Consider the following 16403-nt stretch of genomic DNA (forward strand, 5'->3'; position numbering starts at 1 on the left):
CATGAACCATGTAACAGATGAAACAACTCTTCATGCTATGAACCAGCCAGAAAATGTTTGCTGCCAGAGGTCATCATTAAAAATTTCAAAAACAAAATCTTACATTTTCTTACCACCCATCAACCCCTGTACTTTCTGAATCTACACAATCACTTTACCCCAAATAGTGAAAAAAAAAAAAAAAAAAAAAAAAAAAATCACCAAAATTGAACAAAAGCTGCAAAGATACATTGTTTAAATAACATTAATACTCTCTCCTCACAACCCTCAAATCTACCCATATAACACACTTCATACAAACCCCACCAAACTTTTTCATAAAACCCCACCAAAACAAGAAAAAAAACTATAATCCTACGATCTTCCTATCTACCTGTACAAAACACACTTCATATAAAATCCAACAAACACGAAAAAAAACCAAAACATAATAAACCAATTCACCCATTTAAACACTTCATATAAAACCTACTGAAACAAACTCAGGACAAAAAAAACAAATAAAAAAAACTACTAAAAATCACAACAAATCAAACCAAACAAAAACTCACTAGTCTACCCATACAAAACATACTTCTTAATACAAAACCCACCATAACAACAACCCTACAACCCACCTATCTACCCATACAAAACACTGCTTCATACAAAAGCAAAAAGGAAAACAAAACCTGAAATATACCAGTCTACCACACAAACACTTCATGTAAAACCCACCAATAAACAAGGGGGTGAGGGGGAGAACAGCTACAACCCACCAATCTACCCACACAAAACACGCTTCTTCAAACAAAACCCAACAAGTAAGATCACTTCCCAATACAGAAATCCTTGAAGATGACGTCCAACACGTCCTCCACACTGACAGCCCCCGTCACTCTCCCCACCTCCCTCACTGCACGTCTCAGGGCCTGTGCCGCAAGGACCGTGTCGCCCCCCCTACCCACCTGGCCCAGGTACACATGCAGGTGGTTCCGGCACAGGGTCAGGTGTGCACGATGGCGGCTGTGGGTGAGGCTGGGGCTGCCTGCCAGGGGGTCTCCACACCTGCAAACACACCGCCACCATGTCACGGATGTGCAAACTCTCACCCCATTCTCCACATCTGTTGTATGAGTGGTGAAATGAGTGATGTGTATGCATCTAAATCACATTGTTGTGAACAGTCAAGAAACCAATGAAAAGAAGACGAATGTCACTGATGTTTGTTAGCATCTGTTGTATGAGTATGCATGCGTGTGTTGAAATGAATGATGTGTGTGTGTGTGTGTGTGTGTGTGTGTCTGAATCACCTCGCAGTGAACGGTCAAGAAACCAATGGAAACAGGAAGAATGTCACTGGTGTTTGTTAGTTTATGGAACAGAAATGCTGTCGTCTTCTGGTGGATTAGAACTGCCTCTCTACTTTGAACAAAGAAAACTGAAAATCTCCCAAACAAATGAAAGCAACAAATCTACCTCATATTTTCCTGTGGTGGTAACTACCATCTCTTCTTTAAGCAATGAAAGATGGACCTTTATTTTCCTTTAATCCCTCAACTGCTGCTGACATATATGATCATCAGTGAAGGGCTATCCACTTCACTCAGATAAGACTGAGATTACAGGTCACAATGTCATGTCACCACTCTTGATTTGGACCCCTTGGGACTGTAGCACCGCTGTTCAGCAAAATCATTACACCATAATGAAAAAAAAAAGCCCACAAAAGGCAGAAATTGCAGTCCACACTGATGTTTCTTACCAATAGAGATTTCGGTTTCTCAAGGAGGCATCACTGCGTTTGGACAAATCCATATGCACTACACCACATCTGCTAGGCAGCAAAAGCCAATGCACTTAGTCAGGCCTTGAGTGCATGCTTATATATTTGTGTACCCATCTAAGTGGATTTCTTCTACAGAATTTTGCCAGAGGACAACACCCTCATTGCCATGGGTTCTTTTTCAGTGTGCCAAGTGCAGGCTGCACAAGGGACCTTGGTTTACTGTCTCATCTGAGTGACTAGATGCTCAGTTCAATTTTCCAGTCAAACTTTGGAGAAAGGGCAAGAGCGGGATTTGAACCCAGACCCTCACGGACTCTGTATTGGCAGATGAGTGTCTTAACCATTCTGCCACCTTCCTCTGTAGAGCAGTTAAAACTGAAATACAGTGATATCTTACCAAAGTTCAGTGGTCAGTGGGTTAATGACTTAACAATTCATGATCATTTGAAAGCTTTTTTAGATGTTGCTGGTCTTCAACACTCAGCAACCACAGACCAACAAAACATCTGTCATGATTATCTTCAAATGTAAATTTATACATTTCTCAAAAAGTGCAAGATCTAGAATCCCAATTCTACAGAAAAATGGGACATTACAGACTGCAGACGGGATAACAATCCATGCATTTATCTGTTTCAAGATATTTATTTTAGTCCATTTGCAACTTCTGTTAAACGTAATGAACTGCTGAAGCCAAAGGTGTACGTTAAGTCAGAATGTTCATGGTGGGATAAGAACAGCTATGTAAAAAAAGCCTACTCCACTCATACAGTATGGAAGTGAATGTGGAAGATGCAGTTCATGAACATGGAATGATAAGGACAGATACGGATATGGATACTTATATCATGCCTCTCTCTGGTCAGAGACAAAACTCTAAGCGCTCAGCAAACAGACATATTCAAAACAGGCTGCCTTCATGGGTAGAGCCAACTGACAGCTACCATTGGGTGTTCATCATTTGTTTTCTGTGTCATTCAATCTGGTTTCAGTCACACACACACACACACACACACACAGGCATGAAACAGTTTATGTGTATGACCGTTTGGTTTATTTACCCTGCTATGTCGGCAGCCGTACTCCATTTTCAAGGGTGTGCATGCTGGGTATGTTCTTGTTTCCATAACCCATCAAACACTGACATGGATTACAGGATCTTTAACGTGCGTATTTGATCTTCTGCATCTGAACACACATGAAGGGGGTTCATACACAAGCAGGTCTGCACAAAAGCTGACCTGGAAGATTGGAAAAATCTCCACCCTTAACCGACTAGGTGCATCTGGGATCAAACTAAAGAAACTCAGGCGAGAATCCATCGCTCTAACCATTTTACCACCGCACCCACTGTTGAACAACTGATGAACTTGTTAAGTCATTGCTGCTGCTGCTGCTGCATCTTCTATAATCCATGTCAGCATTTGGTGAGTTATGGAAACAAGAACATACCCAGCATGCACACCCCCGAAAATGGAACATGACTGACTACATGGCGGGGTAAAAACGGTCATACACATAAAAGTCCACTCGAGTACATACGAGTGAAAGTGGAAGTTGCAGCCCAGGAACGAAGAACTTAGGTCATTATTATCATAATTATTATCATTATCATTAACATCAATATAAATATTACTCACAGCTGTTGAACTCGTTGAGCCAGGATGGACAGGAAGGTGGTGAGGCCCTGAGTGGTGGTGCAGGACACACTGCACACGTCCACACCCACGTCCACACCGTGCGGCAACACCCCTCCCTCCTCCTCCCCCTTCTCCCCCTGCACCAAGTCCATCTTGTTCAGCACCACAACCACATCGTCAGGGACCATACTGCTAGGGATGGTACTGCCAGTTATACTGCCAGGGACCACCATCGCCACAGTACCACAACTCTGTACGTTTTCCGCACCACTGGCCATCCGTTCCCTCCCACACTCTGCGTCCAGCTCTCTTGGAGTGCAGCTCTCAGCAACACACAGCTCTGAACTGCCATCACTTTCCAACACACCATGACTCGACCGACTTGCTACAGTTGAAGAATCCGCAAGACTGTTTCTCACACACTGCCATTTGTTGACTGAAGCGTCAGTCGTTTGTGAATGTAGCCCGGTTCTTGTGGTGGTGTCAGGAACATAACTTTGCCCTCTGTGTTCATCACCTTTGGTCCAGGGAGCAACCATGTCTACATGTTGCTCCAGTAACTCCTTGCCATGGGAGCTGACCACAGTTCTCTGAACGTTGTGCTGAAAACCAATTCTCGAAAGTCCAGCATGATCAGAGCTTCCAACGCTACGCTGGGAGCAAGACTCGGGGAGTTCTGAAGTGCTGGAGCTGGTGTCTGAACTCTGGCCCAAACCCAGACTGCTGAGGTGATCACAGATAAACTGGGTCCAGGAGACATCAGGTTTGGCCGGGAGGACCACTGATGCGTCCAGCACAAGTACCTTCAGGTCAGCCTGTGACGCCCTGCACACAGAGTGCACACACACATACACACACACACACATGTGCACACAAACACAAAAATACATGCACACATACACACAACACACATGTAAACACACACACACATGCGCACACAAACACATACACACACACAAACGCACGCACCACATCTATTTATCATCTTTTGTACCAAATAACAAGTATATTTCACAGAACAGCATATGAAAAGCAGCCAAGATACTGTCACTAGTGTCAGCCACGATATCTGATCTAATCAATTCACAGCTAGTTCCATGAAGACCCTGTTCTGTGAACTTCCTCCAGATCCTTTTTTTCAGGTCCTGATGGAAATTGATATCCTAAACTCTTCACCATAGCCTTCACAGGTTGTGACATGTCTTAGTAATGTAAAATTAAGTCACAATGGGTTTTGGTTGGTTTTTTATTTTTGTGTCTTAGCTGTTTGAACTGAAGGAACACATCGTCATTTGCACACAAAAAAACAAGAACAAATCATATGTAGACTGAACAAGATGTGACCAGCTGAAAGCAAAACTGGAAGAAAGTGGTGATAGTTTGGCACACACTACCAAAATCAGTGTCAAACATCATCAGACATGCCCTGACATAGAACCACCGAGGGAAGAGAACGAGAGGCAGACTGAGAAACAGCTGGTGAAGAGTCCTCTAGGCAGACACCAAAAAGACAGACCTAACCTGGAGCCAGACAAAGGCAAAGGCACAAGACAAGGGACTGGAAGTTGATGATGAGACGATAAACTGAGGTCCTGTGCGCAACACACAATTGGTGCACTGAAAAAGAACCCACGGCAACAAAAGTGTTGCCCTCTGGCACAATTCTGTAAATTCTGTTGATGGCCTTTGGAGTGAAAGGCCTTTGTGAATAACTGAACACAATGTGGATGAACTGGTGTTTTTTACATTGTTTTAACTGAACCACCATTGAGAAGGCTTCTCTCTGACTGGCTACAACTGACAGGTTTTTATGCCTGAGCTGAACCTTTTTGTGATTGGCTGGACTATCAGCAATATGATTTTATTTGCTTGTGCCATGGAATTGGCACAGCTGATGGAGCAGCCAGAAACCTAACCATTAAAAAAAAAAAAAAAAAAAAAATTATTATTAAAAAAGCAACACAAAAAACATGTCTGCTCCTCACCACCTTCCCATTTCTTCCACCACCATGCTCCCTACAGGCTATTAATCAGTTTTACTTTCAGTTTCTCAAGGAGGCGTCACTGCGTTCAGACAAATCCATACACACTGCTAGGAAAGATGCCTGACAGCAGCATAACCCAACACGCCTGTCAGGCCATGAGTGCATGCGTGTATATTTGTGTACCTATCAGAATGGATTTCTTCTACAGAATTTTGCCAGAGGACAATTACAACACTTATGTTGCCATGGTTAACAAATAGTAAAGAGTGGTAACTCTCCATTCACAAGCTACACAACTTCAAGTCAGTGCTGCTTACACTACTGAGGCAACCATGTGTTTGTTCTGCATTGTCCATGTGTTCTGTGTGGCTTGTTCAGGATTAAAGAGGCTATGCCAGTCTTGAATAAAAGCTAATTTGTGTTTGCACATTTCTTCTGTCTTTGCTGCTGTGTGCATGTGTCAAATGATCGGTATAAAGACAGGCCCGGCGCTTCCTTTTTTTTAGGAAGTGTCTGGGTTTGTTCCAATGTACCTTTTATTTACCTGTGCGCAAGCTGAATCGGTAGCGTAAGCAGCACTGACTTTTGGAAGTTGTGTACCTTGTGAATGCAGAGAGTTACCACTCTTTACTATTTTGTTAATCATTTCATCTCCTGGCCTCATTACTTGTATATTTTATGTTGCCATGGGTTCTTTTTCAGCGCACCAAGCGTGTGCTGCACAGGGGGCCCCAGTTCATCGTCTCATCCAAATGACTAGATGCCTAGTTTGATTTTCCAGTCGAACTTGGCAGAAAGGGCGAGAGCGGGATTTGAACCCAGACCCTCACGGACACTGTATCGGCAGATAAACGTCTCAATCATTCTGCCACCTTGCTCCTCAGGGTTTTCAATCGTAAACTTTAAAAACTTCTTGAAAAAACAAACAAAAAAACTTGAAAGACTAAAGGATCCAAAATGTAAGGAACCTGTATGAAAGGCTAGGTGTCTCGATTTTAAGCCCCCAGCATGAATTGTCATCTGCCACATAGAAGAGACCAGTGATTGCAGTCTGGAAAAATCCTTTTGTGACCAAGTTTTCAAAAATTATCATTTTGCTTTTACCTTTAAACTGCAGTGGAAAATTGTCCTACACTCTATCACTGACCAAAAATTAATTTTTTTGCCAGTAGTATACAGAACCAAAATTAAAAACCTTACATACTTTTTAAAGAGAACTTTAAGGACTTAAAAAAGGCATATAATAATCCAATAACAATAATGATAATAATGACAATACTGACAATTTACACTTATAAAGCGCTGTAGTGCATGCAGCAGCAAGCTTCAACCATTTTCCAAATTCAATATTCAAAATAAACTGAGTAAGCACGCAAGATGAAACAAACACATAAAAAGGGCAATGAAAGCAAAAACATTAACATCATAAAAGCACAGCCTACAAAACCCACAAATTTTTCAATAACATCTGTTCAAACTCCAGAACACATACACAAAAATCCAAGCAAAAAGATGACATTTCTTTCTTCTTTCTTTTTTCTTTTTACTTTTACTACAAATTCTTAAGACTTTTTTTCAGTAAGTCTGCGTGACCCTTGACCTCTGACCTGAGCAGCGCTCTGCGCACCCCTTCCTGCTCTACAGCATCCTCTGTGTCCCGGAGGCCGGCCGTGTCGCTTAGCAACACGGGGTACCCAGCCAGGTTAATGGCCGTCTCCACCACGTCCCGCGTCGTCCCCGCCATTGGTGACACAATGGCCGCTGGTCTCTGGCCTGCTCGGAATATAAGAATTAAAAAGATAATTAACATACTGATGATGATGATAATGATAATACTGATAACAATAACAATCACAACAACAACAATAATAATTATAACAATAATGATAATGACAACAAGAAGAATACTACTATTGATGATGATGATGATGATGATGATAACCAAAATAGTAGTAGTAGTAGTAATGATGATAATGATAATAAAAATATGGATAATGATAATAAGAATAAGAACAAGAAGAAGTAGTAATAGTATTAGAAAACAACTTTCCATGTAAAATATGCTCAATTGCACAACACAATAATAAAAACAGATGTGTAAAGCATGTAGTTAAACACTAAGATGCCAACTTCCCTACATAACCTTGCACAGACATAAAAAACTAACGGTAATTTATGTATTCGCACACAAAAACATCATGTACAAAATAACACTCAAAATACATATCAAATACCTTAATGATGGAATCTCATATCACAATCCTTGACTCCGATATTACAGTGATTCAAAACATGTCACAATGCTTAAAACTCAAATACTTAAAACCAATCACAATTCACATACATCACAATGCCCAAATAATACACAACAAAAATCACAGTAACTAAAAATCAATGTCACCCTTCCTCTCCCTGACCCCTTCCGCACAACACCTCAACAGCAAAAAACAAACAAACAAAAAAACAAAACAAAAAAACAAAAACAAAACAAAAACGAACACGCACACACACTGTCGTAGTGGATTCAATGTCTCTTCATTGTTAACCTTCATCAAACTTTTGCTATTTACTCATGGTTCTGTCTGATTTCACATTTCATTTAGCTTCTGGATTTGGAAGATTTTCTTGGGTCATTACTCGTTCATTGCTGGACAAAGTTTCTGTTGTCAGGATTAGCGTTTGGTTGCGGTATGAAGACAACGTTATATTCTATTTCTTGTCTGCCTACAAAAAAGAAAGGAAAAATAAATTCTGGACAGAACAAACAGACGGACACTGACGTGTTTACTGCATACAAATACTTTAAAGATTATACTGAATTAAGTAAAACGAACATGCTGAAAAATCTAGTTGATGGCGCTTTTTGGTCAGCCTTCATACAGCTGTGAACACTTAAATGAAAATGCATGAGCAAAAGACAATCATCGCAATAAAAACGACAAGAAAATCTTCATCTTTTTAAAGACTTTTTCATGCAAGCACCCCACAGCACAGGAGGTGCAGTGACAAAATTGGTAAGACATTGGGCTTCTGACACGGTGTTCACCAGTGTTCTGGGTTCGAGGCCTGGTTCTGGCATGGCACCGTGTTCTTGGGAAAGGCACTTTACTCCAATCTTCCTCACTCCACCCAGGTGTGAATGGGTACCTGACTTCGGTGGAAACAGCTGAAGGTGAGGATTGGGACCCGCCTTCCTACACTGAGCCTCAAACAAAGTGGATATGAATTTACTGCCCCAATAGTCATAAAAGGCTCAGGGTCATTCAACCTTTAACCCAGCAGCAGACTGGTGGAGTGGCCGAATGGTTTGAGTGCTGGATTCTCAACTTAGTTTCCTGAGTTTGATCCCCATTTCTGGCACACCTGGTGGGTTAAGAATGGAGATTTTTGTGACTTCCCAGGTCGACATACGTGCAGACCTGCAAGTGCCTGAACCCATGTGTGCATACGCATGCAGATGATCAAATACGCATGTAACAGCGTTCAGTGGGTAATGGAAACGAGAGCATACCCAGCATGCACACCCCTGAAAACAGAATTTGGTTGCCTAAATGGCGGGGTAAAAATAGTCACACAAGTAGAAGCCTACTAATACATTCAAGTGAACATGGGAATTGCAGCCAACGAACAAAGAAGAAGAAGAAGAACCCAACAACAGACTCACACAGTGCGTTCAGGAGACTGCTCTTCCCCACGTTGGGTTCACCAATGATGGCCACATGGACCCCATCTCGCAGTCGCTCCCCTCGACGATTGTCCGACAGGTGATTCTCAAGCTCCTCACACAGTTTTTCAATTTCAGCAGTGGCTGGGAAGAAAGAAGTTAAAAAAAAAAGCAGAAAAATTCAAGTCAAGCACATTGTAAGAACTTCAAAAAACTCATAAGAATACACAAAGTTAAAAAAAAAAAAATTAAAAAAAAAAAAAATCACACAGGATTTATGCATTCTGTTCAGAATTTAATTCAGGGAGTTTTCAAAGAACATTTTCAAAAGTTCAAGCACAAAATGTATAAAATTATGAAGCAACATGCTTTTTTACATGCCTAGCTGTTGTCAATAAACTCAACTGATTTGAACCTGCTCACTGTCACAGGGTATTCTAGTCTGTCTGGATCTTTTGCCAGAAAATGCAGCACATTCTTTTCACAGTGAAGAGGTGGCCTTGTGGCAACATGTCTGCCTAGTAACCGATAGAATCTGAGCGCACAGGATCAAATTCTGCACTCGCCAGTATTTCCTACCTACTCCCACAATATGGTGGTCTGGGTGCTAGTCATTCAGATGAGATAAGCCGTTGGCCTGTATGTAGCAACACATGAACCAACAGGAACAAAAGGGAGGTCCCTGGCAAAAGTCTGTTAAAAAAACAACAACAACAAAAAACCAAACCCACCCCCTTTTGACAAGAAAACAAATATGCTTGCAGGCAGAAAAGAAGGAGAAGAGAAAGGGTGTTGCTGCATGGCAGCGACATGCTGTCTTCAGTGAGAGCACCTCGAATTTCACACAGAGAAATATGTTGTTGCAGAAAATACTTAAATAGCAATACTAATCAAAACAATATAGTACAGTAAAATACAACACAAGGCAATACAAGATATTACAATACAATATAATACAACATAATGATTTTAAGGGATAGTGCAAACTGACCATGTGCAATACCAACAACAACTTCCTACTTTAACACATCACTGTCATCAGTCTTTGTGCAGAGTGAACAAAGACAATGACAGGAAAACTGACACTTGACTTACATGAAGCTGTGAGGACAAGACAAAGTGCCTGCTCTGCATACTTCATAAAAGAAAATGAAGCTAAAAATATCCTGAGAAAAAAATACCATCATTTACACAGTTTATTAATATAGTCAGAACACCAAAAAAACATTCTTTTAAATCATTTTTCTTTTTGTATGTGAAATTAACATGCTTATTATGATTATCAATCTGAGCATATGTACATTTTGCCCAGTTAAAGAGTTGGTGGTTTTGTTGTATGTTATATACAACAACAACAAAAAAGACTAAACACAGATTGAGAAATGAAACAAAATAATCAATATGAAGGACAGACAGAAAGAAGGACAGAAACAAACTGTTTACCCGAATCTAAAGCATCTTCTTCAATGTTTTCATCTTCGCTGAAATCAATGAAGGCTTCAACATTCGCAAGGCACTGAAAAGAGAAAAATAAAATCTGATTTTAACCACAACGAAAAGATCAACATGACTAATAAAATCTAAAGTATACTATGAAGCCACATTAAAAAAAAAAGAAGAAAAAATCCTGTGATTGGACAGGCAGAAACATGAGCAGCGATCAATGCTACATTAGTCACGTATTGTATTGTATTGTATTGTATTGTATTGTATTGTATTGTATTGCATTGTACTGTATTGTCTCAAGGCCTGACTAAGCGCGTTGGGTTATGTTGCTGGTCAGGCATCTGCTTGTGTAGCATATATGGATTTGTCCGAACGCAGTGACACCTCCTTGAGCTACTGATACTGATATTGTACTGTATTATATCCACTGCATTGCATTGCACTGTATTGTACTGTATTGTATTACCCATTTGTCACAATTAATTCCTCTGCATAAAATCAGGCTGCTTTCCAAAGGGAGAGAGCATCACCACAGTGCAAAGCCACCCTTTTTTCTTTCTTTTTTTTCCTACCTGCAAGTGTATTTGTTTTACTATCAATTGGATTTTTCTATATAATTTTCCACCCGGGTTAACCACTTTTTTGACATGGGGTCTTTAATGTGAGCCAAGTGCATGCTACACACAGGACTTTTGTTTATCGTCTAATCTGAATGACTAACAACCATACCACTACTTATGGTCTATTGGAAGAAAGAAAATACCCGCAAGTGTAGGATTTGATCTTGATCGCTCAGATTCTCTCGCTTTCTCAGTGGACATGTTACAAGTAGGCCACCAAACCAGGTGGTTTCTGAAAACTTATCTCGATGACTTTTTTCTGAAATATCACACTCTGCTTGTCTCACAGCGACACTTGTTTGCATTTCTCTTGAACCTTCTTCCTGCTTGTATATGACCTACAATTCCCTCATAGTCATACATTTATTTCCCAATGTCAGTTTTGTTTTGTTTTGTTGTTGTTTAATAAAGGATTAGTTTTACTCTGTTTACTTACATAGCCACACTAAATGTTCAGAATGCCAGGTATGTTTATTTTTCAATGACCCACTGAATGGTGACATAAATCTCACTATCTTCTATGTGCACATTATATTTCTTGTATGTGTGTAAACTTGAAAAATATGACACCAAAATTTATGACACACATTAATGTCAAACAGGTAAACAGAAAGGCTTTTTTTCTGGTTTTTTTTGCTGCCCCATCATCTGCACCATTTCAGTAGCATTAATCCCACACCACTCATTCCCAGTCCCAAACCCAGGTTAATCTGTCACAGTTCCAGTATCAGCAATCCACAAGGAACCATCAATGTTAGGTCACCAGGAGGCCACACACATGAGACCCTGCACTGACGCTGAGCCACTTCAGTGGTGTTCAGTAATGCGTGTTCTGATTTAACACACTTAGGACACCACCCACTAAGCCCCCTACTGATGACGATAATGGCTTAGTTGCAAAGCCAGACTGAGTGAACATCCCCCCATGCCCTCCCCCACAGTGGAGACCGCCTTCACGTCTCTCCAATGACAGTCTCCCTCCAACCCCCAAGTCTGCTGACACTTAAGACCTTGACAGGACTCACCACAAGCATGGAAGTCGAAGGGTATCGAAACTCAGGTCACCATCAGAGCGAGGCATAAAAGGTAACATAATATGGGATTTTTGTTATATCACTGATGATGGAGGAGGATAAGTGGATGATGATGATGACAATGCTGCTATGGAGGTCCATTTTTAGGTTTTGGGACTATATGACAGGGCTGTACTATACGCTTCCTGTCATAATGATATCCCAGCTTCAGAAAGGCCCGAGAGATACAGACACTTGCAGTGTTGGTCAGGAAATTATAGCAACACACCCAAAGAAGCATCAGAGAAGTGGATGATGCTTGAGTGTGTGGTTTCAGTTTTCCTATTTAAGCCCATGGCACACTTAACTTTGGTTAGCAACCAGCTGTGGGATAGAAAACCCACCTCCGCTTGGAATCAAGACTGCATCCACCCAGCCATTTGTCCATGATGCTAACAACTTTGCCACACTGGCTGGTTTGAGAAAACAGGAAATATCATCAGCCGTAACCCACAGCACTGTGCCAGAATCTGAATGACAGAGTGGGGGGTCTGATGTTTTAACCACTTTGTAAACTGTACCTGTCTCAGTAACCATCATCAGTTCATGGTTTTAGAGATGCCTGTCACAAAATATACATTTATAGTTATTTTATACACAAAAAAAGGACCATGTACGTAAATAAAGAATTAATTAATAATATAAAGTGAAGATTTGGTGAAAGATCAACAACAGCAAAAGTGGACTCCGTCAAACAACTCTATCAGTCTATGTTGTTTTATGGAAGAAAAAAAAATGTATGATGGTGACAGCGATTTGCATGTGAGAGTGTGTTACAATTAAGAGAGAGCAAAAAATAAGGAGACCCATCCAAGAGAACTTTACTTCGGAACAACATACACAGGATGGAATCATCAAACTGTGGTGACACACCTTCAGGATTCTTGTCCTCCAGTCGCTGTACAGGTTGCCAAGGTGTCCCTCCATCTGTCTTAATGCCTGTCGTCGCTGTGCCGATGTCTCGGCGTGTATCAGGTCACCCAGTCCCTCTACTTCCGTCAGGTCCATCTTTCCATTCATGAATGCTCTGCCACACAATTCAACATACACCTTGTCACATTTTTGTGCTATCATTCACACATATCATACACACACAGAGTTCCGTTTCTTTTCCATATAGTCTCTTATGTTGGACGTTTTAGGTCTGAGTTCTTTTGGAGGAAGGAATCAATTTAAGCTATCTGTCCTAGAATCTGGGAGAGGTGTTGCCCAGTTTGACTTATAAGAGAAGGGTTTTTTTACTGAAAAGTTCAGAATACTTCCGGTGACTTGGTGGGCACTTAGTTCTGGAACTACATTGGCACATGAAAAGATTACATTTTTATACTGGCATAACAGCTACATTAGTACCTCATCAACACACAGCTGTTACAAGTTGATGAAAATAAGAACAGATGAAATGACTTTGCAAAGATGCTAAACATTTCATTTCTTAAAAAAAAAAAAAAAGGTTGGGGGAGATCTGCTGTCAGCAAGCTGTTAATTACTGTCATACACTGAACAGTAAAATAATGCAAGAAGAAAAAAACCATGAGCAGGTGAAAGACTCTTGAAACGTCATTCTGAAGTTAACTTTGCGAAAATGCTAGACATTACCAACGTTTCTAAAAAGATGCTTAACCACTCAACTGCAGCACCAGTCAATATATTCTAATTTTCTATTCATAATTTTCATATTGATGGGAGCAACAGCCAAATGGTTATGTGTTGGACTTCCTTCTTCTTTCTTCTTCTGTGTTGCCCAGGTCATGCTGTCAGATGGTCATTTCGTTCTGCAGCGCAAAGTCTGCTGTTCTCCGCGTGCAGTGCAGCAGGTGTTCCCCAGAGCTTCTCTTGAAGTTCCACCACACAGGGCCAGGTTTCCCTCCTCAGAGCACCAAAAGCTGGGCAGACTTATAAGTGCTCTGGTGTCTGCAAACCTGTGCCACATGGGCATTCAGAGGTGTGAAAGGAGCCTACAATGTCCAGTTCTCAGTCGAAAGAGGGCTACTTGCTGTGTTCTGTTTAAAGTCAAGAGAGCATCCTCCACCGATTCAGCTTGGTTTTATTTCTCCACTGCTCTCTTCTTCTTCTTCTGCGTTCACTCGTATGCACACGAGTGGGCTTTTACGTGTATGACCATTTTTACCCCGCCATGTAGGCAGCCATACTCCGTTTTCGGGGGTGTGCATGCTGGGTATGTTCTTGTTTCCATAACCCACCGAACGCTGACATGGATTACAGGATCTTTAACGTGCATATTTGATCTTCTGCTTGCATATACACACGAAGGGGGTTCAGGCACTAGCAGGTCTGCACATATGTTGACCTGGGAGATCGTAAAAATCTCCACCCTTTACCCACCAGGCGCCGTCACCGTGATTCGAACCCGGGACTCTCAGATTGACAGTCCAACGATTTAACCACTCGGCTATTGCGCCCGTCTCCACTGCTCTCTGAAATGGCTCTTCAGGATTGCTGTTGGACTTTCAATCTGAGGGTCCCGGGTTGGAATCTCAGTAACAGTGGAGATTTTTCTGATATCCCTGGTGAACGTATGTGCAGACCTGTTAGTGCCTGAACCCCCTGCATGCAGAAGATCAAATATGCATGTCAAAGATCCTGTAATCCATGTTAGCGTTTGGTGAGTTATGGAAACAAGATATATGCATGTGTGACTGAAACCTGACTGACTGATACTGGAAACCAATGACAAGCAGCTCCCAAATGGCAGCTGTCAGTCGGATCAACCCTGGTAGGCAGCCTGTTGTGCAAATGACTTTGTATTCACTATTTGTAAAGGGCTTAGAGCTTGGTCTCCAGACGAGGATAGGCTCTATATAAGTGCTCATATCATCATCATCATAAAATACAAAGAGAAAAAAAACAGTGCAAAAATTCCACCTCTTTGTGAAGTCGCCTGGCTCTGCAGGCTGAAGGCCGGGCAGTGATCCCAGTACCTCCAACATGGCCGACACCACAGCTGTGCCCCCATGCACATGAAACTCTGCACAGTCCTCCCCCGTGAAACTGCCTGGTCCTGATGGATGTTAAACCATCAAACTGTTAAACAGTTGACAGGGAATCCAAAAGCATGAGCATGCAGGTTTTTTTTAATTTAAAAAAATGTTTTATGTAATGTTTTTCTCTGTGTGTGTGTGTGTGTGTGTGTGTGTGTGTGTGTTGTGATGTGATGTGATGTGTGTGTGTGTGTGTGTGTGTGTGTGTGTGTGTGTGTGTGTGTGTGTGTGTGTGTGTGTGTGTGTGTGTGTGTGTGTGTGCGCGCGCGCACGTGTGCATGCTCTCTCAAGTGTGTAGTGTGACAGAATATTTTACAAGAACTAATAAGCATGTCATTACTTGGATATTACTTGCATGTGTTTACATGCATGTGCATTATGCACTAATAAATCAAGCAAAAGTATAATAATGCATGTCATTAACTGGATATTACATGTGTGTGTTTGCATGTATGTGCATTATGCAAATTGGGGAACCTTCGAGTAGACTGAAAGATAATCTATACATGATAGATCTATAGATGCATGCTTCCATCTTGAGAAACAAGGGACTGGGGTGGGAGTTTTGGGGGAGCACAGTTATGTGTTTAATAATTAACTGATTATGCATGTCAGTGCACATTCGAGTGCACAGTTATATCAAGTATTCATGCATGTGTGTGCACATGCTTGTACATGCATGCATGTGTGTGCATTTATATCTCATGTATTACAGAATCGTGCTTAGTATTTGCAACACTTTTTTAATTTTTTTTTATGAACCACTATACTACTATGAGTGTATCCTAAGACCTAACATGTGCCACAGGGATTTGTGTGTCATCGTGTAACATAACATCACATGATAAATAAAGGATCATATCACGCTCCGCTGACCTGGGAACCAGAGCACCAGCCCCCTGTCAATCATCTCCCCAGTACTAGGGTCCCTCAACCGTTTCAGGACGGCCTGTCGAGCAGATGGCAATGTCTGCTGCCCGCACAGTCTTCTTAACGCTTCCGAACATGACGGACCCGATACTCGTATCACAGCCACGCCACATCGGCCGTGACCCGACGACAGAGCGAATATGGTCTTTGAAAGTGTGGGCTTCGTGCTGGTCAAAGTTCTCGCTGGGAGGGCGAGCGTCCTCGCACGCTGCCAGGACAAATTCAACAGTTTGCTGAATGTTTTCACCAGCATGCTTGCTGACTCTCCCACGTGTGTC

The 16403-nt window shown here is 41.6% G+C and overlaps 1 protein-coding gene across 1 annotated transcript; it reads right to left on the reverse strand.

Moving 5' to 3' along the window:
- Positions 1–179: 179 nt before the first annotated feature.
- LOC143282429 (5-taurinomethyluridine-[tRNA] synthase subunit GTPB3, mitochondrial-like) lies at positions 180–16382 on the reverse strand. The gene is made up of 8 exons (XM_076588068.1): positions 16072–16382; positions 15080–15215; positions 13070–13223; positions 10501–10573; positions 9058–9201; positions 7001–7166; positions 3409–4233; positions 180–1047 (listed from the first exon to the last, which is right to left on the reverse strand). The coding sequence occupies exons 1-8, from the start codon at positions 16376–16378 to the stop codon at positions 810–812; spliced, it is 2043 nt and encodes a 680-aa protein (XP_076444183.1). The 5' UTR covers positions 16379–16382; the 3' UTR covers positions 180–809.
- Positions 16383–16403: the final 21 nt, after the last annotated feature.

The sequence above is a fragment of the Babylonia areolata genome, chromosome 5, assembly GCF_041734735.1.
Source record: "Babylonia areolata isolate BAREFJ2019XMU chromosome 5, ASM4173473v1, whole genome shotgun sequence".
Lineage (NCBI taxonomy): Eukaryota > Metazoa > Mollusca > Gastropoda > Neogastropoda > Buccinidae > Babylonia > Babylonia areolata.